The sequence below is a fragment of the Cotesia typhae genome, unplaced genomic scaffold, assembly GCF_013202065.1.
Source record: "Cotesia typhae breed Kobodo isofemale line unplaced genomic scaffold, CoteBio_Ctyphae scaffold_91, whole genome shotgun sequence".
In the NCBI taxonomy this organism is placed as follows: Eukaryota; Metazoa; Arthropoda; class Insecta; order Hymenoptera; family Braconidae; genus Cotesia; species Cotesia typhae.
The window spans coordinates 2,956,554-2,983,014 of record NW_027423781.1 but is presented as its reverse complement, the minus strand read 5'-3'; the positions used below and the strand labels follow the sequence as shown (position 1 = coordinate 2,983,014).

The 26,461-nt window shown below is 28.1% G+C and overlaps 5 protein-coding genes across 6 annotated transcripts; 3 read left to right on the top strand and 2 right to left on the bottom strand.

The window, feature by feature from the left end:
• Positions 1-1,147: 1,147 nt before the first annotated feature.
• On the bottom strand, positions 1,148-3,292 carry LOC141537530 (uncharacterized). The gene is made up of 2 exons (XM_074258564.1): positions 3,227-3,292; positions 1,148-1,783 (listed from the first exon to the last, which is right to left on the bottom strand). The coding sequence occupies exons 1-2, from the start codon at positions 3,236-3,238 to the stop codon at positions 1,148-1,150; spliced, it is 648 nt and encodes a 215-aa protein (XP_074114665.1). The 5' UTR covers positions 3,239-3,292.
• Positions 3,293-5,291: 1,999 nt separating this feature from the next.
• Positions 5,292-7,188, bottom strand: LOC141537522 (uncharacterized). The gene is made up of 2 exons (XM_074258555.1): positions 7,134-7,188; positions 5,292-5,959 (listed from the first exon to the last, which is right to left on the bottom strand). The coding sequence occupies exons 1-2, from the start codon at positions 7,140-7,142 to the stop codon at positions 5,426-5,428; spliced, it is 543 nt and encodes a 180-aa protein (XP_074114656.1). The 5' UTR covers positions 7,143-7,188; the 3' UTR covers positions 5,292-5,425.
• LOC141537673 (uncharacterized) lies at positions 7,141-15,000 on the top strand. The gene is made up of 11 exons (XM_074258797.1): positions 7,141-7,180; positions 8,729-8,875; positions 8,968-9,143; positions 11,070-11,276; positions 11,773-11,994; positions 12,055-12,455; positions 12,632-12,730; positions 12,785-12,992; positions 13,122-13,267; positions 14,289-14,505; positions 14,613-15,000. The coding sequence occupies exons 1-11, from the start codon at positions 7,141-7,143 to the stop codon at positions 14,826-14,828; spliced, it is 2,079 nt and encodes a 692-aa protein (XP_074114898.1). The 3' UTR covers positions 14,829-15,000.
• Positions 15,001-15,106: 106 nt separating this feature from the next.
• On the top strand, positions 15,107-26,259 carry LOC141537317 (peritrophin-1-like). Of its 2 annotated transcripts, none has more exons than XM_074258216.1 (3): positions 15,107-15,220; positions 23,976-24,195; positions 26,086-26,259. In XM_074258216.1, exons 2-3 carry the CDS (start codon positions 23,983-23,985, stop codon positions 26,167-26,169), a joined length of 297 nt encoding a protein of 98 aa, XP_074114317.1. In that variant the 5' UTR covers positions 15,107-15,220; positions 23,976-23,982; the 3' UTR covers positions 26,170-26,259. The 2 variants fall into 2 exon arrangements, with proteins under 2 accessions (XP_074114317.1, XP_074114318.1); XM_074258217.1 differs by lacking the exon at positions 15,107-15,220 and adding an exon at positions 23,754-23,901.
• Positions 18,216-19,231, top strand: LOC141537591 (uncharacterized). Its single transcript, XM_074258648.1, has 2 exons — positions 18,216-18,764; positions 18,949-19,231. The coding sequence occupies exons 1-2, from the start codon at positions 18,386-18,388 to the stop codon at positions 19,005-19,007; spliced, it is 438 nt and encodes a 145-aa protein (XP_074114749.1). The 5' UTR covers positions 18,216-18,385; the 3' UTR covers positions 19,008-19,231.
• Positions 26,260-26,461: the final 202 nt, after the last annotated feature.

Genomic DNA, 26,461 nt, shown 5'->3' with positions numbered 1-26,461 from the left:
TAATTAGAGTATTGTTTTGACTTTCACAAATTCCAAATTTCATCGAATTAGCATATACCTTTTATCCATGTAATTATTCCAGCTAATATTCATTGTAACTTTCAATGTGCAATCATTATAATGTTTGCGTGGCTTTTTTCAAAAATTAATAATAATTGACACGGAGAAAAAAATTTGAAATGAAAATTTGGAGTCTATATGAGCTATAGCTTGGAAATTAAAAATTTTTAATGTTAACACCCACCTTCGCAAACCCCTGTGAGACGAGCTATCGTAAAATTTGCCCATAGACTTTTTCTACACCTCTTACAGAAGATTCCTACCAAATTTGGAGTCGATAGAAGCTATGGTTTAAAAACTAGAATTTTTCATTATTAATGCCCCCGCAATCCTCTTTGGGGTAGAATATCGTAAAATTCATTCATAAATTATTTTTTCATCACTTATAGAAAATTTCTACAAAATTTAGAGTCTGTAGGAGTTATAGCTTGAAAATTAAAAATTTTGATTGTTAATATCCACCCCCGCAACCCTCTGTGAGGTAAGATATCGTAAAATTCGTTTATTGATTATTTCTACATCTCTTACAGAAGATTCCTACTAAATTTGGAGTCGATAGGAGCTATAGTTTAAAAACGGGAATTTTTCGTTGTTAACGCCCCCGCAACTCCCCTTGTGGGTGGAATTTTGTAAAATCCGTTCTTAGCTAACCTCTACTCGGTGAAAAGGGTGCTTTTTAAAATATTATCAAAATAATAATCATTCTACTCATATCTGTCAATAAAATATTTATAACTATTGACACCATGCACCCCACGCATTTTTTAAAATGAAATAATTTTTTTTTTTTTATTCACACTATTATTAATTTATATTTATTGAAATTTTTAACACTATTCATAATTTAAATTTATTTTCTATTTTGTAGTTTTGTAGTTTTGTTTTCTATAAAAAGCGTGTTTTTTAGTTTTTTAAAACTATTATTTATATTTATTTGATAGGGAAAGTTTTTTTCATAAAGATGAAAGTGATAAGAATGAACAACCAATATAAAATTCATAAAATCACATTTTTATTGATTATAATTATTATTAATACAATTAATAAGTAGTAATTACATTCGCGTTAGATTGATTAGATCACAAAATTACCAAGAGTAGTTGACATGGTCGTTAACATTGTTGTAGCTGAAGTGAGTGACTTCAGACGCTGGAGAGTAGGCAACTTTGACGACAGGTTTCGCTACATGCTGAGAATAGTAGTGTGGCGCCGCGTAGACGGGTGCTGCTTGAGCTTGATCAGCGTAGACCGGTTCGTGGTGATAGACAGATGGAGCTGCGTACACTGAGGGTGCCGCTGAGTAAACGTGTTGGGCAACTGGAACAGGGTAAGCTGGAGCGGCGTATTTAGCTACTGGGACGACGTATTTGGCTACTGGAGCAGCGTATTTTACGACTGGGTACTCGTATTTGGCAACTGGAGCTGAGTAGTAAGAGGGTGCACTGTAGCTCTGTTGGTAATGGTGAGTCACTGGGTAAGGGTGGACTATTGTCTTGGTGAAGGTCGCTGGCGACACATTTACTTCTGGAGCTGCTGATGCTGACACGTATACCGACGGATTGCTCACCCTGACGTCTGTTTTGCTGCTACTCGAGTAGGGGGTCTCCACTGTCTTGCTCTCTGTTGATACTTGGGCAAGGTTCCCATGGCTACGGTAAATGTTGTCTGAAGTTGAAACGCTGTGGGCTTTTGCGCCAGCCAACAATGCGCAGATTAACATTAGCTGAAAATTCGATTTTTGGTAAGTTGATTGGTTAACCATTTAACGCCAAGCTTGGGCCGCGTGGCACCGGAGTGGGGAGCGTGTAAAGTAAATGTAGAAGGGGGCGTTTCACCAAGAGTGGGGGAAACACCCAGAAGGCTCAGAAGGTTAAGGAGATTCAAGCGTAACTTATGAGTCAAAATAATGTTTACATTTTTTTTTTATTTTTAGTCGTCCCAATATTCGTCAAAATAATTTATTTTAATTTAAAATAATTTTAACAATTTAATAATTGACAATTTTTACTTATTTAATAAAATGAATTTTGTATTTATTACTTGCCGGATTAAATAAACAGATTTGGCAACAGTGTGTTTGATTATACCCATTACAGAGACGTGGATGAGTGTGTGAGTTAAATATTTCTCTCTTTGTAACTATATTTCTATCCTTTTCTTTTTTCTCAGCTGTTGACGCGACGTTGCCAAATATTTATTCGAATAAATAGCTGACGATAAACGAGTCAAAAACATAAAATTAAACTTCGGCTAAACATAAATTAAAGTCTCGGCTAAAGTTTGTCCGCCATCAGAGCTCGTGTATAAGGAGATAAAAAATGTGATTTTTGAAATTTAATATCTAAGTAACTAAACGATGAATCTTTTAAAAATTTTGGGATTAGATAAATGACGTATTTATACGTATACTTAATTGCAAAGCTCAAAGTTGGATATTATTTTATACATTAGATTCGCTCGAACCTCCTTAAGAAAAAATTTTGAATTTTTTAGACAAGTACTCGAACTACTAAGAGTGCAATTTTTAACAAATTTATTTAAAAATTTATTAATTTTTGAAATTTCAAAAATCTCGTAAATTGAAAAAATTTTCAGTATCTACGCAAATTACCAAAAATAAAATTAGTTTCGAAATAAATTTTAAGAAGAGTTTAGAAATTTTCCAAATTTTGACATTTCAAAACTTTTAAAATTCCGAAATTTCCAAACAAGTTTTTGAACAGCTAAAAATCAACTTTTTTTTATAATAATTTATAAAAATAATTACACAAGTTTTTAAATTTACAAAATTTTGAAAATTTTTAATTTTTTATGCAAGCGGTCGAACTAATAAAATAAAATCCGTATTAAAATAGTTATTAAATATATATTTGTAAATTTTTTAAATGATTAAATTTCTAAAATTTCAAAACAAGCTTATGAACTATTAAAAATTATTTTTTTATGACAATAGTTCAGAATAATTAAAAAATTTTTTAATTTTTAAATTTACAAAATTAAAAAATTTTTGAAGTTTCCAATGTTTAAAAAATTCAAAATTTTCCATCCAATTGTTCAAACTAATAAAACAAAATTCGTATAAAAATAATTGCCAATTTTCCAAAATATTGAAATTACTAATTATAAAATTGAAATTAAATCAATTGAATAAAAAAATAAAAAATACCTTGAAAGCCATCGTAAAAATGGTATTTAATCTTTTATTAGCAACTGTATAGTTAAAAGATCCGGAAAGTTACTGATACAATTTTTTTGTCGCGGTGTCTTTTTATACAAAATCCCGAACCTTGATCGAAAGAGTAGAGTTAATGTTTTAGTTTCGGCTATTTTTTAATGTATTCAATCCTCTAGTGGGAGGGGATGTGACTTTCTTTTTATTATTACGAGTGAAATTGTATCAGTGTAATAACATAATACGGTCAATAATAATCCGGTATAATAAGTATTTGTCTAAGATATTTGGTATTTGATATTTGAAAATTTTTTTAAATGTTTGGAGACGTCGAAGATGTTTATCTTCCGTAGGTATATCAGCCTCAAAAATCAGTGAGAGCGAAAAGCAGTTTATTGACGAATTATTTTGTTTAGTTTGTGTTTAAAGTTAATGATTAATTCATGATTTATCACTTTCATCGGAATATAGAACGATGGACCACGCCTTTTTAAAACATAACCGCGGATCCCCGAGGCGTTTTTATCCGTTCTACATTTCGATAATCTATTTTATTCCAATAATGTCCAAATATCATAGTTCAGGTTCTTGGTGAAGTATTTTGTCGTATCTGACCGATATTTGGATATTATACTGAGCTAATAATTATGATAATTATGATTCTTATGAATCGAAGAATTAGTAGAATAAAATCAACATCTACGTCATCATTGATTTATTTCAATACAATTTTTAATAGAATTTCATGAATTTTTATAGCTCATAAATTTCATAGCAAAATATCAGAAATTTTAAAGAATTTTTCAAAAAACTTAAAAATTTCTTAAAATTTAAAAAAGTTTTTAAAAAGTCCGTAAATTTTAGGAAATTTTGAAAAATTTTAGGAAAATTCATAAATTTTGAAGGATATTGGAAAATTTAATAAAATATTAGAATATTTGATAGAATTTCGGAAAATATTGTAAAATTTTAAAAAAGTCTATAAATATCACACAGAAAAAAAAATTTTTTGACTGAAAAACAAAATTCTTGGCTCAAGAAAATTTTCGGGTGCCTGATGGAAAACCGAAGTTGGGGGGTTTTATTGAAATTTTATTCTTGATGGAAGTCATTTTTTCTTAATTCAAATTATCATAAATACTTGACACAATAATTTTTTATACACAGAAAAAAAAATTAATTTGATTCAAAAAAAAAATTCTTGAACCAAGAATATAATTTTGAAGAGAGTAATTGTCTTGAATGAAGACGAAAAATTCTTGAATTAAGAAAAATTTCCTTAATTTAATTAAGAAAAATTTTCTTAAATCATGAATTTTTGTTACTCAAATCAAGAATATTGAGCTCTTCAAAAATATATACTTGATTTAAGAACATTTTTTTTTCTGTGTATTTGATCAAGATTTTTAGATACTTTAGGGAAGCTAAAAATTCCTTAGGGAATTGAGTTAAATTTTTGTTTTTTTAATTCTTTGAAAGAATAGTTCACCAAATGCGAATGGCTAGGTAATTCAGGTTCGTTTACGTACAATTAATATTGTGGTTGTTTTTAAAGTCTTTCTCAGATTTGAGGATATAACCCAGAAATTTGTATGCTTACGAGACAATACTCGTCGATGTGTGTTGAGAAAGTAAGTTTGGTATCGAAGGCAATCCCAAGATCCTTGATTGAAGTAGAGTTCGGCAATTGTTGTCCATCAATGTTATAATTAAAATTATAATTATACGGCCTATATCATGATTGCGCATTTATTGGGTATGTTCTCAGTTAAAAAAATTCCCGACAATAACCTATTTTTTCAATTCTCACAGTGGCTATCCTTCTTAAAAATATAAAATAATAAATTCGTAACATTACCATGGTCAGAAACAAAATTAATCACTTTAATTATCTAATATATGAAAATTTTTATGATTTCTAAAGAACTAAATTTTTTAAAAAGAAAATTTATTAAAAAATGCTATTTTTTGAAATAAAAAAAAATTAATACAATTTTTTTTTTTTTTAAATTAAAATTTCACTCAGTGCATATAAAAATAAAACACAATAACACTAAAGTTAATAAAGATACCACGTACTTTATTTTAAGGTGCTTGTTATATAAATTTAGTACAATCTTACGTATTTAATAATTAATAACTAATAATTAGTTAAAAAAAAATGAAATAAATTGAAATTTGCGACTGATATTTTTACCACCCGTAATTCACATGGTTGTGCATGTGACCATGCGTGTAAATAGGTGCGTAGGGGCGGTGTTGGTAATTAAGAGCATGGTGTTGATAATTAGCTGGAAGAAGTGTTGGAGCTGGAGCAGGAGCAGCGTGATTGAAATTTTGCACTGAGGGGGGAACGACGTTGTTGTTGTAAGTAACAGAAGGAGGAACTACCACTGGAGGGGGGACATAACCCGGGGTGGGTGCTGGTGTAGGTGATGGTGATGGCGCGTGAACTCCAGCGTGGTAGTATCCATGGTTCAGATTGAGGTGGTTCAGATGGAATCCGTGTCTGCTGGATGCTGGGAGGGGATTCACGATCGGTTGAGCCACTGTTTTAGGCACGTAAGGAGCCACTCCGGTAAGGTGATTGTACAGAGGAGCTACTGGAGCCACTGGATGCGCTCCTGGAACTGGCCCGTAGTGACCGTAGTAGTAATTGTTGGCGAATCCTGCTTCATGGTTGTAGTAAGCGTTTGCACACGCCAACAATGAGCCCAGAATAATTATCTGTTAGAGAAATATAGAGTGATTCTTTTAACTGAGCGGTCATTTGGAGGGTATAAAGGATTTAGCTTGTTAAGAAAGTTGTTACAAACCTTTTGAGTACCCACATGAAAATTTTGGAAAATTCAAAATTTGGGAATTTTGAAAATTGGAAAATTCAAAATTTGGGAATTTTTGAGTTATTTTAAGAGTATCTTGTTAGTTTGAATAATAAAGTCATCAAATTATTTGTTAGAAGTAATTTTGGAATTTTTTAAATTTTAGAATTTTGAAATTTTCAAAATTTTTTTGAGTGCATTCAAATTAGTCACAAGAAATTTTTACTAAATAAATTGATACAACTAATTGAAAATTTGGCAATTTCAAAAATTTGGAATTTTCAAATTTGGGAACTTTGAAAATCCGAAGTTTTGGAATTTGGAGTTATCATGAGAGTATCTTTAAAGTTATTTTAAATAAAAAAGTTATTAAATTATTTCTCAGAAGTAATTTTGAAATTTTCAAATTTTGAAAATCATAATTTTTATGAGAGAATTTGAACTAGTCACAAGAAAATTTTTACTAAATGAATTGAGAAACGTAATTGAAAATTTGGGAATTTCAAAAATTATGAATTTTTTAATTTTGAAAATTTCAAAATTTTTATGACAGTATTCAAACTAGTTACAGAAAAATTCTTACTAAATTAATTCATACAAGTAAATGAAAATTTGGGAATTTCAAAATTTTTAGTTGTCAAAATTTAGAATTTTTGGAGTTTGAATTGTTTTCAATAATAAAATCATTGTATTATTTGTTAAAGTGATTTTAAAATATTCAAAATTTTTATGAGAGTATTCTAACTCGTCAGAAGAAAATAACACTTATTAAAACTTAATTGTCAAAACTAATTTAAAATCAAAAAAATTTGAAAACTTCAAATTTTTGAATTTCCAAAAATTCCAAAATTTTGAAATTTCCAAAAATTCCGCGTAAGTATTTACATTACTTGACACAAAACCCACATACAATTAATAGTTAAAAGCAATAAAAAATTCCCGAATTTCTGAATTTAAAAATTTGGAAATTCCCAACATTTTCATGCGGGTACTCAAACTCTTTAGAATCACACCCTCATCAACAATCTCACTATTTCACTCTCATCAACACTCCATGAAGACAAAAAAATAAGCCTTACCTTAAGCATGCTACCGTACAACCTGAAAGCACTGTTATCTCAAAAGGGTGAGTAAGTACTCTGTGCATTAGACCGTGACGGAGGTATTTATACCCCGCGAAATAATAGAAAGAATGGCGGCAGTGAAAAAATAAATCCACTGCAACATAATATGTTATAGATCAGAGCCAAGTGTCATAGTTGTCTCGTGAGTTAGTATTTACCCGTGGAGAACGCCTTGAGCTTGTTGCTGTTGATGCATGCGTTGCAATGCATGACATAAATTGGTAGCTGACATATCTGATGAAAATTACATCCGCAATGTTTTTTTTTTTTTATTTATTTATTATTCATTATTTGTGATAATTTATTACAAAGACTTTCATTTTCTATTTGTTACAATTTCGCATTTAAACAATTAAAAATTATAAATATTATTTAGCTAGTTTGTAAAATATCTGCGAATGAATCATTAATTTTTATATTAGTAGTATTTATCTAAAAAGTAAATCTGTTGACTTAAGGTGAACAAACATTACGTCGGCATAGTCCTTGTGCAAGGATAATATTTATATTTTGTTAGAGATTGTGTCTGGATATAATAATTCAGAAGACAGCCTTTGGCTATTGTTGCGCAACGTTAAATTAAGTCTTCACCTCAAGGCATGACCTGACTCACATTTTTAAGCTTCTATTATATTTTTTTTATTTTATTTTTACGTAACAAGAGTCACTTTTGTTCTGTCTCTCTCTTTTGACAAAAGACGATAAATTTGAAGATTTTTTTATCTAACCAAAAATTTCAGTGTTTAACCAAAAAATAAAGTTTATACAAAAAAAAGGGTCTAAAATTGTTAATAAAATTAAATTAATGGCTTGCAAATCATCTGAGGTACTTGAAAAAATATTTTTTTAAAAAAAATTATTGCATTTTACTAATTAATTTAATCAACAGTTGAAACTAACAAATATCTGGCGAATTCTTAACAAAATTCGCGCCGTAGTTTTTCGTATCAATATAAATTTGTGGGAATATTTTCGTCCCTTGGATCCTAACAATACAAATCTTGTATCAGGTAAAATATGAAAAATTTTTTATATTTATGAAAAAAAAAAAATTATCGGACAAAAAAAAAGAAAGAATTTGAACTTTTAAAATGTTAGGTTAGACTAAATAAATGCTAATAAGCAATTTTTACTGGCGTAATAATTTCTGTTAAAAAAAAAGTTAGAAAAATCCAAAAGTGCATGCCTTATAACGCTCATTTATTTTTTAAGAAAAAAATCTATTCTATAATTAATTTTTAAAAGAAAAAAAATAATCAAATAATTTCTTACAGAGTATTTTATATTTTTTTTTAATTTTTGGCGCCCTTTTTTCTTGTCATGTGCGCACGCAGTCTAAAAAATCTATTAATGTGATTGCTTGATCTCATTTTAAATTGATTAAGTGGTGTTGTGGTTTTCACGTGAGAGAAATAAGAAAAGTTATTTGTTTTGTACGTGTGTATCATAGTAAATTTTAATAAAAATTAATTTTAAAAAAATTAAGTACTAGGAGGGTGCTTGTATTTCCTTAATCTAAAAATGTTATGAAAATAAATTTTTCTTTTCAGAGACTAAATTCATCGCTATATTATCCGGTCGTTTAAAAAACACCCTAGGATTGTCAAACATTGAAATCACTGAATTAAGCGACTACTTCCGAACGTCCACTGGCAGAATTTATTACTCCCAATTTTGCGAAGTTATCCATGACAAAGGTATATAATTTTATTTCTAAAAAAAAATATTATTAATAATTTATAAGCATGAATGTAAGGGTCAATTTTTATTTCAATGGTTTTAAATTTAGCGCCAGAATTTAGTCAGAAGCCATTGGTTTCTGGATTGGAGTGGGAAGATCCTTTGCACTGCAATCGGTTGAGCGAAAATGAGTCGCGGAGATTGAATTTGATAATCACACAAATTGCAGTTAATGTCAACAAAAGAAATTTTGTGTTGCGGCCGTATTTTCAAGATTATGAGCTAGTGAGTATAAAAAGCTCCTCCGAAAAAAAAATATATTAAATAAATGCGATAGGAATATATTCCAGTATATACACAGAAAAAAAATTGAAGGAATTTTTATTATTTCACTATCGTAATTTTTATTAAATTAAATAGTAACGGTGGACTACATTTCTTATTTAGTAATTTTTACGATCTACTATTGTAAATTTTATCCAACAAACAAGGCTAGCAAGAAACTTAAAAAGTCCAATAATATAGAGCAAATTATACAATATGTGTTTGTAAACTTTACAATTCAACTATTGTAAAAATTGACACCCGGTTTTTTTAAAAGAAATTTTAGGAAGGGAGAGAGATAGGAGGTTGGACTAATTGCTACCTATACAGTAACCGAAAAGAGAAATCGGAAAATTTTTGTCCTATTCGGGAATCGAACCCAGAACTTTTAATTGGCAGCTAGAGACTCTCTCTCTCTACGCTACCCGTAAAGAGGTAAACTAGTGCTCATATCCTTTAACATTTACATAAACTCGGAGTCTAGCGCTGTGCACGGCCATCACTCACACTAATTGAGATACATTCCAAATGTACAAGAAGTTTCGAACGTTAACTATAACAAGAATTAAAAATAATAAAAAAAAATAAAAAACGACACGGGCTGACTTGGAAATGGTTGACATAAATTGAATACGATACTTAGTGACATAAAAAAAAATTTCCCCCCTATTTTGTCACCCCCCTGACCCACCCCTATACTGAAACATCACTATGCACGCTGTTAGCAGTTGTAAAAAAATCTGAAAAAATTCAAAAGACCTTCCCTTATCTCTACCAACGCGTTCTACTAATTTTCATTTATCGGACTCATCCCCATGACCCACCCCTATACTGAAACATCACTGTGCACCCTGTTAGCAGTTGTAAAAAATTCTGAAAAAATTCAAGAGACCTTCCCTTGTCTCTACCAACGCGTTCTACTAATTTACAGTGATGTTTCAGTGTAGGGGTGGGTTATGGGGGTGAGTCCGATAAATGAAAATTAGTAGAACGCGTTGCTAGAGATAAGGGAAGGTCTTTTGAATTTTTTCAGATTTGTTTACAACTGCTAACAGGGTGCATAGTGATGTTTCAGTATAGGGGTGGGTCAGGGGGGTGACAAAATAGGGGGGAAATTTTTTTTTGTGTCACTAAGTATCGTATTCAATTTATGTCAACCATTTCCAAGTCAGCCCGTGTCGTTTTTTATTTTTTTTTATTATTTTTAATTCTTGTTATAGTTAACGTTCGAAACTTCTTGTACATCATTCCAATTCAACTATTGTAAAATTTGATATAGTTCTATTAGAAAGGTACAGAGGCAGCACTGGAAATCTTCATCTCTTACTTTTTACAATAGTAAGTTGTAAAATTTCATGAATAAATAGTAAATTTTCTTCTAAAATATTTGAAAATTTATAGTAATAAAATATAGTCCAGCTTTACAATAGTTGTATCGTAAATTTTTCCAGAAATTTTTTTCCGTGTACCCTTCAAAATATTGACATTTTTAAAGATATAAGCTCATCTCAATGTTACACTCATTAAGACCTTTCGTTTGAGTACCAACATCAATTTTTTTATATATTTTATATATTTATATATATTATATATATGTATATATGAAAAATATATATAAAAATGCTTGTGGGTACTCAAATGAAAGCTCTTAATGAGTGTAACATCGGGATGAGCTTACATATTTAAAAACGTCAATTATTAAGAAAGTAGTAAATTTTTTTCCGTGTAAATATATATATATATATATATATATATATATATATATATATATAAAACTTTTTTGGATATATTTTGAGATATCTCCGCATGATATATTTTTTTTTTGCGGAGAACTTTTAACCTGTAGAAATACAAAGCAAATATTTAGAGACTAATGATACTTATAAGATTGCCAAAAATGAAGGAACAGTTACTGTAGCGCATTTTGGAAGAATTTTGAACCATCTAGGAATAGTGTTAGCAGGAGAAGAGTTTAAATTAGTGGTTAAAAAGTTCGCCAAGGATGGTTACACTGTCAATTATGTAGGGTTTGTTCAGGCTGTAGATGAAGCGACGGCCTGGTTGGAACGCAATGGAATGCTGAATGTTTCTGGGGTAAGTAAATTTTACTAATTTAGCAAATAAAAAAATCTGCTTTATTACTTGGTAATATTTGATTTTATACATACGATTTTATGATGTCATTTATGATCGTTTACGTTTTATATGATGTCAAATGTCATCATATAAGCTTATTGATGATGTCAAACAATGATCACATATGTTTAAGGATGATGTCTTAAATGGATTTTCAAGATACGTGATCACATATGTTTTTATAATGTCATATATGATCATTTAAGTCACATATGATGTCAAATGTCATCACATAAATTTCTTGATGATGTAAAACAATGATTATATGTGATGTCTTACATGAATTTTTGAGTCATATAATACGTTAGATCTGAAACATATGGTCTTCTATGATGTTAAGTATGACCATTTCAGTCAGATTTGATATCATGATTAATTAATGAAGTTCATGCACACTATATCATTTTTCGGTATGATGATCACATATGACCGAATACGATGTTGGAATTTTCAGGAACTAATGGACCAATTTCCCGGAAGAATAATAACAGCAGAGCTACCAAAATTCCCACGTCCAGAAATCGGTGTTAAAAACCAACATGAAATATTTGGCAAGCAATCGATTTTCCACCCGGCTTTTGAAAAACAAAAACAAAGTATGTCCGTACAGGAGACTATGATGAGAATTCAAAAAAAGGTTCTTGAACGTCGGCTGCGAGTTCACGAATTTTTCCAAGTAATAATTCAAAATTTATGAAAAAAATAAAAAAAAATAAATGCCTCGCCAATTTTTCAGCACTTCGATGTTTTCAATTCTGGTAGAGTAACCAATTCGCAGTTTCATCGTGGGCTGGACTCACTCCTGAAATCTTCTGGTGGCTTTTACTTGTCCGAAAACGAGATAAAAAATTTGATCATCCAGTACTCGGATCCAAACGATCCCAGTCGTGTTCTTTGGCGAGTATTTGAAGACGATGTCAATCATGTGTTTACGGTTAATGAGCTAGAGAAATTACCGTTGTTGCAAGTTAATTTTCCGCCACCGGAGATTGAGGAGCTGCCGAAGCGCGGAGCCAAAAATTGGCAGGTTGTTAGTTCTGAAGTGAGAGAGTTGTGTGAAGAAATTTTGATGGCAATACGCAGGAAAATTCAAGAGAGGCAAATTTATTTAAAGCAATTTTTTAATGATTATGATAAGTATGTGTTTAAAGATTAGTTCGCGTTACTAATGCCGGAAGGGCGCATCTCTAAGACAAAAAAATTTTTAAGCCAAAAGGGCGTGTCATTTTTTTTTAATCATAATTAATTACTAGCATTAGTAACGCAAATTACCTGTTTTGATAGTTTGATTGTTAATTTTTGATATTTCGAAGGCTAAATCATGGGTATGTTTCAAGAAATCAGTTGAGGCAAGTTTTAACCACAGCTACGATCCTTGTGTCGCCTGAAGAAATTTTTGCCCTTGAACAAAGGTAATACAACAGAAACAATTCTGATTACTTTGATAATAATTAATTCTGCTTAAGATACAACGACGAACTGGGATTCAACTACGCATCGTTTTTAAAAGACTTGGATTCAAAAACAGTTGAAGCCCCGTTGTATGGAAAAATGCTTGAAGAAATGAAGCATCTTAATTCAGAATCACCAAAAACAGACCCGTCGGTTGATGACAAAGATATTGTTCAAATTATAGCTAAAATAAAAGCGAAACTAGTTAGAGAACGGATTACGGTAATGTCTCCAAGTGGTTTAAAATCAATACTAACACGCTAATTATTCCTTGTGAAACTTTGTAATATTTCAGCTTTGAATGTTAATGGAATCGTTCCTAAATTAGTATTATTTCTTTAATTAATATAGGTTTTGGAGGTTTTCCGACAACACGATCCTCGAAATGAGCAGGTGATAACACGTAGCAATTTTATAAGGAGTCTTGATCAATTAAAGTGCAATTTGAATCTTCATGAAGTCGAAACGTTGATTGATTATTTCAAATCACCTTTGAGGTTTTTATTATTATTACTAATGTTACTATTAATATTAGAGTTATAAATACCACTATCATCAACATGATTATCAGTCTCATGATGAATATCACACTGTAAGTAATATTAATGTTGATAACATGATGAATATCACTAATTAATATTATTGTTGACGACATGATGAATATCAGTGTAACTAATATTATTATTGATGACATGATGAATATCACTGTAAATAATATTATTGTTAATGTCATGATAAATATTCTTATCATCAATATTATCATCATTCTTAAATCTATGACGAATATCACCCTTATCAATATCATGATAAATATCATTATCATTAATATCATCGTTAATTTTTTTATTCTTGATGAATATCATCATTATCAATACCATTTTTAAATGGTATTAATAATAATGATAATAATAATAATAATCAATATCATTTTTAATGTCATGATGAATATCACTATCATCAACGTTATTATTGTCATCTTCAGAATAAATGTCATCATTAATATCATGATGAATATCCCTATGATAAATACCATTTTTAAATTTATGATGAATATCCCTATCATCAATATCGATATTATCAAGGTCATTATAATTTTTTTAATAAATATCATCAATATCATGATGAATATCACTGTGGCAAATATCATTGTTAATGCTATGATGAATATTCCTATCATCAATTTAATAATAAATATCATTATTACAATCTAACCATCAATGTCGTGATGGATATCACTATGAAAAATATCATTGTGAATTTTATGATGAATATTCCTATCATCGATGTTATAATTATCATGATCATCATCAATTTCATTATAAATATTATCATTACCTTCATGATGAATATCACGACGATAAATATCATTGTTAATGTTGTGATGAATATCCTTATCATCAATTTCATACTAAATATCATTATTATAATATCGTCACGAATGTCATGATGAATATCGCATTGATTTATATCGTAATTATTAGAACTATTCAATTATAAAAAACATACATTTATTAATAGGCCAGATCGCGTCGATTATGTAAGATTTAGTAACACAATCGAAGAAGCCATCACAATTGGCTTTCTAGAAAAATCTCCATTGCTCTTTCCCTTGCAACACATACCCTCAGAATCTTGTCCAAAGTCATTTCTTAATTACGAAGAACGTCTTGTAATTGCAAGGGTCTTAGATCGGTTAATCACAGAGTATAATCCAAACTTGGAAGATCTTTTCAAGGTATGTCCCCCCTTAATCATTTTGTCTATTTTTCGGAAAGAATAATCACAATTTTAGTTTCAATTTTTTTTGCAATAAAAAATTATCTTTTTTTTTTTCATTAATAGGATTTCGATAAGTGCAGCAGTGGAACTGTCGATAAAGAACAATTGATAAAAGTATTATCAGTCCGTAATTTATTGCATTTACTAAATCCCAGGGAATTAAATACTTTGTTCAAGTGCTTCATTGTCCAACGCAATAACAATTATCTAATGGACTACAGAAAATTCTTACGGACTTTAGATATTTTGAAGTCAAATAAAAAATATTTGCCGTTTTAAAAAATTTGAGATTTTTTTTTTTTTTTTTATAAAATTTTTAACTCCAATTAATTATTCATGAGTTATGAAATTTGTTTTGTATTATTAATTTCAGTTCCTTATTTTTGGATAAACAAGTCCAATATACCCACGAAAAAAAAATTGTATTTATTCATAAGTAATGTTTTTAAATACTTGACTTATTTACCTTATACTTATAAATACTTATAAAAAAACCGGAATGTTTTTTTATAATTTTTTTTTTATTTTGTTCTTTTTTTATCGATAAGTAATTCCAACTGGATTTTTATAACAATCGGGTATAAATAGTCGTAGTTAAAGATAAGTTGTTCATTAAAGTGATAATTGTTCATTTGAGCAGGTCGTTATCTTCAACTATATAAAACTTCCATGTAAGTATACTAAAAATCAAGTTTTTATTGTTTTCTAACATTTTAATTGTCTAAATTTGAATTAGCTTCAATAGTAAGTGTTATAAATATTTCAAAAAATTTTTTTCAAGTTTTACTTTGTAAATCTTAAAAATACTTTTCTAAAATTTTGAATTATCTCTAATAAAAATAACATTACCCCGTTTAAATGTAATTATTTTTTCATGAACCAATTTTTAGAAATTTTTATCAGCTAAATTATTGTTGAAAAAATTAATCAAAAAATTCTTATAAAAATAAAAAAATTAAATTTTTTATAAATATTATGACATTTTTTTATTTTTACTCATTTTCAATTGATATTTTTAAGAATTTTTATATATATTTTTTTTTATTTCTACTTTTAGAGCCATAAAAATGTGTAATTTGAAACAAACGTTTTATTGGATTAAGATTTCTTTTATTTTTCAGCTTAGAATTTTTTTTTCGTAATTTGTATTCAAATAAATAATAAATACTTAATGATATTTCATATTATTAAATTATTCAAATAAGATAAAAGCCCCTATTATGGACAGGGCCTTCAATATTGACACTTTATTTAATTTTTATTATTTCATTATTAAAATTTATTAATAATCACAATTGTTGATATTTTATGACAATTTTACATATTTTAAAAATAAAAAAATAGTAAAATTTAATTCCAATTATAAGTTTTTTGCCGTAAGAAAATTTCATTTCTTCAAGTAGGCCAAAACTGCTTACACGTTTGTAATTTCTTAACAATATTGTTAAAAAAAACCTTATTTTCACACTGTAAATCCAAGTGTTTTAAAAATGACTACAATACTTCAAGATAGGAACAAAACACTTTAAGTGTGTTTTGTTAAAACACTTGGATTTACAGTGCAAATCTAGATTTTTCAATGTTTTTATAATGTAATTGCATTGTTTAAAATAATTTTAGACTAGAACTCAAATTTTCACGCGCAAGCGCGCGCCTGAGTTTAGGGCTTACATATATTTTCATGCTTATGATATATTTGACCAATCACGTTACGAATAGTTTGCTTACATGATATATTTTCATATTTTTCATCTAAATTATAAGAGTGGACTAGAATTTGAATTTGAATTTGCGCGCGGCTCATATTTATTGTCATGATATATTTATGTGTAATTTATGTATATTATATTTCCTTTCAACCAATCAGAATGAGAATAGTTATTTCCAACCAATCATATCACGAATAAATTGGTTTCACATACATTTCATCTCTATTTTAATATTAGGACTAGAATTTGAATTTGCGCGCGCAAGCGCGCGCCTAAATATAGAGTTTGCATATTAGGGTGATTCAAAAAAAAAGAATATTTTTTTTTTCGTTTGGTACTCTGAAAAATAGGTTCCTAGACACCTCTAAGAAAGCCTCTCCAAGCATGAGTTCTTAATTGTAACGGGAAGGTCCTCCTTCTTACAGTTTTCTATTTTTTCTTATTATCAGATAGAAAAATTTATATCTCGCTTCCAACTACTTGAAAAAATATCTTGTTCCTTAGATTTTGTAGGAAATTGAATGCTCTACAAAAAGGTCTCTTACGATTTTTTCGTAAACCCAACCGTTTAAAAGATATTAACGGTTAAAGTTTGATTATTTTTGGGAAAATTTTTTATTTCTTATGAATTTTATAACTCAATGAAAAAAATCATTATGAATGATGAAACTCATAGTTTTGTAGGAAATTTACTGCTCTATAAAAATGGTCTCTTATGATTTTTCGATCAAGTTGAGCGTTTACGAGATATTCATCGTCAAACATCAATGCATATCAATTTTTCTAGTTTTTGATCAATAATTCGAAAAATTTCAATTTATTCTGTGAGTTTCAAGGAAATTTAGACAAATTTGAGTTTTTATTATAAAAGCAACTCCTATAGATGTTTTCTGTTCAAAAATTCATTTGAAAGTTTTTATTCTAATAATATTTTTTTAAATTTTATCTTTAATAATTTAAAATCTTAATCGCGTTGTCATTTATTATTATGAAATTTGTTCAGTGCGTATTTTTAAATTGTTTTTCACAAAATATACATAAAATTTTCGTTCGAGGGGATTTTTGTTTTGAATTCCATTTCTTCTTCTGTTTGTCTTCTGAAACTAACGCCATCTATGTTTTTTACTCTCAACTATCTTCAGTATCTACCCATTTAATACCGTATTTTCAGTGTTCCTAAAACTGATCATCTTGAATACGTAATAAAATAATTCATTTTAAATAAGTCTTATAATCATCACATAAATTGATTTATCATCAATTAACCTACAATGAATAAAGAAATACGTTTTATCGGAATACCTCTACCAAGAATTTCGGAACGTAAGTTACCAAAAGTGAAAGAGGTTATGCGTGTGTTTTTCTACCAACTTAAAATTTTAAAGTATTCAATCAAACAAAGTGCTAAAAATTCAGTTGACCAAGTTATTGAACTGTGGAGAAAAATTAGATTCCAACTAGTGGAGCTCCTAATGCAGTCAAAAATTTCTTCGCTATCACAGTCAATGGTTAAAATTACAAAAAAATTTCGATAAAAAGAATTCAGCGCAAAACCAGAAGGAAATGAAATTTCAGACTGATCTTGAACAATTATTCGACATTGTGAGCGAAAAATCCTTAAAAGTGCTTGATGATAATATTAGAAAGTTGTATTTGGATTAAAAATTCGGTACCCATAAAGAGATTCTTTCTAATAATGTACCTGTATCAAACATAACCACAACTATGATGGGAATAGATGAGAGTAGTAAGTATCTGAGATATTTAATTATTATAAAGTCAGGTAGTAGTGTAACTTTTCATAGATGACTAGATGACATTTGACTAGACAATTTTTGGAGTCCTTTCTTAATTATTTGTCATCAAAATGAATAAATTCTATACATTTTCTTCGTTTAATTTATAAAACAGATCTTATTCCAGACTTAGATCAACTCTACCAGTCATGCGATTGTTCCAAGTGAAAAATCAGAGTCGTTCTCTACGTATACATTAAGTGGAGTTACAAATTTTGGATCTGATTCAGAGTATGAACCTCCAATTCCGACAAAACGAGCAAAACTTGATGTCTTAACTCCTGAAGTCATTTTTGGACTCGACCGAGCTAATGTCAGCAGTAGAAATGCGATGTTTATTATTGCTCCGGTTTTACTAGCAGTAGGTATTAAAATTGAAGATACAACGCTCAGTTATAGTTCAATTCAACGAGCTCGTATGCTTCAAAGAGAAGACATTGCTAAAGGACTTAATGACAACTTTAAGACACACGATAAATACGTTGTGCATTGGGACGGAAAAATGCTGAATGACCTTGTTGGATCAAAATCTGTGGAACGGCTACCAGTTATTTTAACTGCATTTGGTACCGAACAATTACTTGGGGTTCCAAAAATGAATTCTGGGACGGCAGACAATCAAACATCAGCCATTTTATCGACATTGAGTGAATGGGGTATTACTAATTATGTTAAGGCGATGTGTTTTGACACGACGGCAGTTAATACAGGTAACTTATCAATGATAATTTAATCTAAAAAATATTTAATTATTAACGTTCTAGTTTAATTTTTATTGCTTACTGAATTTCACTTTTGAAATTATTGAGAATTATTTACTCATTTGGATTTTAAATATAATCTATTTGTTGAAAATATTAAATTTAACGATAGTTATCTAATTTCTTTATACAGGAATTCATAACGGTACATGTAAGGCAATTGAAAAGACTTTGGGAAGAGAGTTAATCTAGTTACCATGTCGTCACCACATTTTTGAGATCATATTGAGAAGTGCATTTGAAGTATATTGGCCTGTGTCATCTGGGCCAAACGTACCAATGTTCGGAAGATTTAAAAAATCATGGGATGAAATAAATAAAACTAATTATAAATCTGGAATTGAAGATACTGTTGTTGCTGATATCATTTTGGATAAAAAAATGAAATATCTAGTTTAATTGCACAATCCTTACAGGTATGATTTAACTGCGATTTTAAGAAAAAAATTTTCTTGTTTCTGACAAATTTTTAATTGTTTTTGATAGTTACTACAACCCCGAGATGACTATAAAGAATTGTTGGAATTGTCGTTGATTTTCCTTGGAGAAATGCCTCAAGAAGAAATTTTTTCAAACGTCCTGGTGCAATTCATCATGCTAGGTGGATGGCGAAGGCAATTTACAGTTTAAAAATGTTTCTATTCAGAAATGAATTTAAACTTTCTAATAAAGAATTGGACGGTCTTCGGCAAATTTGTATATTTATAGTTACACTGTATTTAAAAGCTTGGTTTTCATCAACTTCTGCAACAACTGCTGCTAATCATGACTTGCAGTTTTTGAAAAATTTATTCGAGTACAAAAATATCAATTCATTGATTTCTTCAGCAACTTATGAAAAAATGATTTTGCATTTATGGTATTTAAGTGATGAACTTGCCATTTTATCATTATTTGACGATACCGTTTCATTGGAAGTAAAAAAATATTGTTGGAGCTGTTAATACTCGTAACGGTACAGATTCTAAAGCTAAAAATTTATAATTGATAAAAACGATTTGAATTCATTAACGCAAAAAGTCTGAGTGACTTTGTTTCTAAAAAGTCTTTAAATCTCTTTAAAATCTTTGATTTACCATATGACTTCCTTGATAAAGATATTGAATCGTGGCCTACTAATGACAGTTACATTGAAAATAAAGAATACTTTAACCAATTGAAAGTTGTTAATGATTCAGCAGAACGAGCTGTTGCATTAGTTAGTGAGTATAATCAATGCTTGACAAAAATGAAGAGCAATTCCAATACTTATTGCAAATTATCAAAGAACATCGAAAAAACTACCCAAACTGCAATAGAGGAAATTATTTACAGTAAAAGTGTACCGTTATGTTGAAAATATTGAAAATTATATGGCAGTTGATAATTAAATAAATAAATTCTTCGATAAAAAAGTGAAACACATGTGAAACACACTAAATTGAATTATATATTTAAAAAAATGCACTAATTTTTTGTTTTAATGTAATCAAACATGTCCAAGACTAAAAAAACTAATTAAAAAAATAGTTCATAACATATTTCTATTCATAGAAACTCAAATTTGTCTAAATTTCCTTGAAACTCACAGAATAAATTGAAATTTTTCGAATTATTGATCAAAAACTAGAAAAATTGATATGCATTGATGTTTGACGATGAATATCTCGTAAACGCTCAACTTGATCGAAAAATCATAAAAGACCATTTTTATAGAGCAGTAAATTTCCTACAAAACTATGAGTTTCATCATTCATAATGATTTTTTTCATTGAGTTATAAAATTCATAAGAAATAAAAAATTTTCCCAAAAATAATCAAACTTTAACCGTTAATATCTTTTAAACGGTTGGGTTTACGAAAAAAATCGTAAGAGACCTTTTTGTAGAGCATTCAATTTCCTACAAAATCTAAGGAACAAGATATTTTTTCAAGTAGTTGGAAGCGAGATATAAATTTTTCTATCTGATAATAAAAAAATAGAAAACTGTAAGAAGAAGGACCTTCCCGTTACAATTAAGAACTCATGCTTGGAGAGGCTTTCTTAGAGGTGTCTAGGAACCTATTTTTCAGAGTACCAAACGAAAAAAAAAATATTCTTTTTTTTTGAATCACCCTATTGCATATATTTTCATGCTTATGATATATTCGACCAATCACATTACGAATAAGTTGATGCCTCATATATCCATCTCTATTTTATATTGGGATTATTTATGAAAATTTAAATAAATATTTGATGAAAACTCCGTTTTCATCGGTCGACAACCTGTCATACTAAGATACCGGGGGGTATAAGGCCAAGATAAGGGAGATTTTGAAAAAAATCGAAAATATTGGATTTAATTATTGCAATGTATCATTAATTTTTAAATTAATACATTAGCCATTAAATATAATGGAGTAATGGTAATTTTCACCATAAACAAACACAAAATTAAATTTTTTCAAAGACCTTGCGAATAGGTCTTATTTTACTACGGTAGGGTAATAAGGCCTAAGGGTTAAACATACTGGAAATAGTTATACTATACTTGATAAAATTGGTATTAGAGATCAATCATCACTTAAATTGAGCAACAATACTTTTAAGATGTTGATAAAAATTATAACAATGATTTTAAATTATTAAATATAAAATTATAAAAAATGTTTTCCATTTACTTAAATCGTTTTTTAGGAATTCTTCTGCGCTACTTTAGCATATTTAGGATGATGAAATATAGAAGACAAGGAACGTTGTATCGGGACTCTATAAACTTGTAGCGACATTTCTATGCTAGACGCTTCTACTAGAGAAGTCTTTAGCGGAAGCGGTTATTTTAAATAGCATTTCTATCACTTAGGCCTTATTACCCGCGGGTACCTTATTCTATCGACTAATGGTATTTTCCCCTTACCATCTTACGGCAAACTTATCATACCAGCCTTAGATAAATTACCAACATAATTTGATATTGCCCGGAGATAATAATGAAATTAATTTTCTTACTTACAATCAGTAAAAAATTAAAAATTTCTTACAGAAAAAAAATTAATAAAAAAAAAAATGAAATTTTTGAAAATAGTATAATTTTTTTTCTGATAATTGATTGAAATAATTTATGAAATTTTTATTCAATTATTGAGTAGACTAGTTAATAAATTTATAAAGATTTTTATAATCAATAAAATAGATTATTTATGAAATTCTAATAAATTTGATGAGAACAACGATACTCAAATGATTTAAAAAAGAAAGTTAATTGGGTTGAATTTTGAAATTTTATTTACTTTGGCCTGAAGGACTTGTATCAATCTAATATAATAAATTTGAGTCGCGTGGGCAGAAAAGAGGAGAGGAGAGGATGGAACAGGATAAGCTGACTCAAGAGTTAACAAAGTTAAGAGTCATGGATTAATAGCTAAAGAATAACTAAATCTTGAAACTAAAACTAAAGCAAAGAATAATAAGAAAAATCGCGATAGCAGTCTTTGAGCTTCGGCTTAAACGTTAAAAAGGTCAAGTGTTAGCTGAATCTTGACCTACATCGATGACTCCTTCTGGGAGGACTTGTGACGTTGGTGTTTTTTTTATTTAATAAAGATCAATGATGAGAATTTTATTTTACTTTATTTTAAGAAGAAGAAATTGATCTGCTCTTATTTCATTCAATTTTTACTGCTCTACCTCTTTTTATTCCAACGTACACTTTTTCTCGGGGAAAAAAAATATTCATAATTTTTTAAATTTATTTCTCTTGAACTGAATTTAGAAAAAAAATTCAGAAAATATTTTTTATCGATCTCAAAAATTAAAAATCGCAAGGCACTAAATAAACGGCTGTAACTTTTGAAACATTGGTTTTTGGAAAAAATTATAAGAGATCAAAGTTGTAGCTTGTAAAATTTACTATCAAAAATATTTATGTACTTCTGGTCTATTTTTATTATTTACAAAGTTATGGCACTTTAAATAGTATTTATTTCTCAAGAACTAAAAAATTACGATCTCTGAGTCATAAACATGACCATAACTCCTAAAATATAGATTTTAGGGAAAAATTATAAGAGACTAAAATTGTAGCTTACAAAATTTCCTACAAAAATGTCTAAGTACTTATTAACATAATGAAAACTATTAAATCATGATATCTGATTTGTAGCAATGACTATAACTTCTAAAATATGGAGTTTAAAGAAAAATCATACGAGACCAAAACTGTAGCTTACAAAATTTCCTATGAAAAACATTCATATGATATAGGTCTATCTTTAATATCTTAGGAGATATAGCTAATTAAACAATGACCATTGAATGAAAAATAAAAAAGTCATAATCTAGTCACTACAAAAATAATCATAACTCTTAAAATATTAACTTTGGTAAAAAATTATTAGATACCAAAATTGTAGCTTATGAAATTTTCTACAAGTAATGTAATTGTTTTATTGGTCTATTTTCAATGTCTTAGGAAATATATCCTCTTATTTAGTATTATCAAATAAAAATATAAAAATCATGATCGAGTAACCATAAAAATAATCATAACTCCTAAAATATGGATTTTCGGGGAAAATCATAAGAGACTAAAATTGTAGCTTACAAAATTTCCTATAAAAAATGTTTATGTACTTCACGCCTATTTTCACTATTTTAGGATTTATTGCATTTCGAATAATAGTTATACAATCAAAACTAATAAATCATGATCTCTAAGTTATAAAAATGATTGTAGCTCCTAAAATATGTATTTTATAAAAAAATAATAAATGATTAAAATTTCAACTTACAAAATTTCCTAAAAACAACGTTTCTATACTGACGACCTATCTCAACAATAGAAGGAAAAACCTTGAAGCTTAAAATCATTGATGAGATAAAATCTTATGAATCCCTTCCGGTGTAAATGAAATAAAAGATAATTGAAATAAAGAGACCAGTATTTAAATATAGCTCTTAAGATATTATCAAATCACTATTTTAATAATTTTAAGTCTCACAATAAGCTAGATAACGATCATTTTTATAACAACTGAGGTTACGACAGATATAAAAGACTAGTTCGTATTTATCTTCCATTCAGAAGTGCAAATATTGCTTAAGCAATTACTCGGCACCTAATAAGTAATTTATGTTAATTTTTACGAATTATCAAAGAAATACAAACAAGACTATTTGAAATAGAAATCGATTTTCAGTCTAAATATGAAGCTGTTACTGACATTCACTCTCGTGATTGCAATTGCGTATGCGCATATTGAAGAAGATCACAGCCATCATCCGGACTGTCAAGTTCCGGCTTGCCCCAGAGACGATCATCGAAACCGATCATACCCACTGGATTGCACTAAATATGTCTCATGTTCTACCGGACGCCCAATCGTCGAAAAATGCCCCTCGGGATACAAATATCATCAGGTATTTATATACAACAAATGATAATAATGTCTGTCATATTGATTTTTATATTAATGTGATATTCACTATAATTTTAGTGATATTTACAATTATATTCACGATAGTTAAATTGATTTCGATAGTGATATTTATGATATTTTTAATAATATTTATAGTGGTTTTTATTGTATTGATGATGATATTCAAGATATTTATATTGATAATGATAACAACAATATTGATATAAATATTAATAAATATAGTGTAATTCATGATAATATTCATGATATTTTTATCGATATTAATAATGATATTCATGATAGTTATATTGATAATAATATTTACGATATTGATATAAATATCAATAAATATAGCCAGAATGATAGATTCATAATATTTTATACTATATTGATAATGATATTCATGATATTTTTAATGATATTCATGATATTGATATCATAAATGATATTCAAAATATCAATGCTAAAAAAATATTTATTGCATTGATATTGATAATGATATGAACGATTTTTCTGTTGATATTTGTCACGATATTTATGATATTAATATTGATACTGATATTTACAATATTGACCTAAATATCAATAAAGATAGCCGGAATGATAGATTTATAATATTTTATACCATATTGATAATGATATTCATGATATTTTTAATGATATTCATGATATTAAAATTATAAGTGATATTGAAAATATTGACGTTAAAAATAATATTCATAGCATTGATATTGATAATTAAATTTATGATATTTCTATTGATATTCGTTATAATATTCATAAAAATTTTAACCATATTGATAATCATATTCTTGATATTTTTATCGATATTTGTAACGATATTCATGATGTAGATGTAAATATCAATAAAGATAGAATTATATATTTATGATATGTTTTAACACATTGGTAATGATATTCATGATATTTTTTTCGATATTTGTAATGATATTGACATTATAAGTGAAATTCAAAAGATTGATGTTGAAAAAATTAGTTATTGCATTGATATTGATAATGATATTCATGATTTTTCTAATGATATTTGTAACAATATTCATGATATTAATATTGATACTGATATTTACAAGGATAAAGATATCAACGAAGATTACCAAAATGATATTCATAATAATTCATGTCATTTAGATAATGATATTTATGATATTTGTAATGATATTCATGATATTCGTGATATTAATATTAAAAATATTGATGTTGAAAAAAATATTTATTACATTATCATTGATAACGATATTTATGATATTTATATTGATAATGATATGAATGATATTGATATACATACTAATGAAGATAGCCAGAATAATATATTCATGATATTGTTAATCATGTTGATAATAGTATTAATGATTTTATTATTGATATTTGTAACGATATTTATGATATTGATATTATAAGTTATATTTTGAATATTGATAGTGATATTTTCGATGTTAGTATTGATATCGATATTAACGATATTAATGAATATATTCATGATATTTTTCATCTATTGATGATGATAATCATGATTTTTCAATTGATATCCGTAATGATATTTATGATATTGATATTAAGAATGATATTGAAAATAATATTAATTACATTTATATTAATATTGATAGTGATAATCACATTGATAACGATATTCAAGATATTGATGTTGATAATAATATCTATTGTATCAATATCAATAAAAATATTTTTGAAGTTATTGATATTAATATTGATATTGATCATATTCGTGTTATTCAAATCGACAATGATATTCATCATAATAATAATATACACATACTAAAAACGGTATTAAAAATACAAGCAATAATAACAGTAATATATTAAAATAAAACCTGCATTATCTAAAATCTAAAATAATTTATCAACTTCACAGCAGCAAAGAATATGCGAAATAAGCATCGGAGGCGCTGGTCAAGGCTGTCTTCCTTGCTGGATAAAGCACCCTGAAGGCCTCTAAAGACTATTTTTGAAGTACACATTTATACCATTTCTCAAAAAATTTGTAATCAAAAATATATTATCCAAATAAATTGATGATTTATTTCTAGCCACCGTTTTTTTTTTCTTTAATTTTTTCAATTTTTTTAATTCAAGAGCAATTACAGTCTAATAGAGTAATAGTTTAACGACATTGTCATTGTCATGCCGAGGACGCGACCCTCCATCTGAATATTACTAGGTCACTCAGTAGGCACGCTACGATCATCACGCATCAATGAAGAAGAACAACACTAAACAACAACCATAAC

What these genes read in the sequence shown, in the direction of transcription:
- LOC141537673 (XM_074258797.1), top strand. Translation starts at nt 7,141, where the DNA reads ATGCTACCGTACAACCTGAAAGCACTGTTATCTCAAAAGG. An exon ending in ATTTTCAAGATTATGAGCTA is followed by an intron (nt 9,144 to 11,069) that starts GTGAGTATAAAA and finishes GATACTTATAAG; the next exon opens with ATTGCCAAAAATGAAGGAAC. An exon ending in ATTTTTGCCCTTGAACAAAG is followed by an intron (nt 12,731 to 12,784) that starts GTAATACAACAG and finishes ATTCTGCTTAAG; the next exon opens with ATACAACGACGAACTGGGAT.
- LOC141537591 (XM_074258648.1), top strand. Translation starts at nt 18,386, where the DNA reads ATGTTTATTATTGCTCCGGTTTTACTAGCAGTAGGTATTAAAATTGAA. An exon ending in CACGACGGCAGTTAATACAG is followed by an intron (nt 18,765 to 18,948) that starts GTAACTTATCAA and finishes TTCTTTATACAG; the next exon opens with GAATTCATAACGGTACATGT.
- LOC141537317 (XM_074258216.1), top strand. Translation starts at nt 23,983, where the DNA reads ATGAAGCTGTTACTGACATTCACTCTCGTGATTGCAATTGCGTATGCG. An exon ending in CGGGATACAAATATCATCAG is followed by an intron (nt 24,196 to 26,085) that starts GTATTTATATAC and finishes TCAACTTCACAG; the next exon opens with CAGCAAAGAATATGCGAAAT.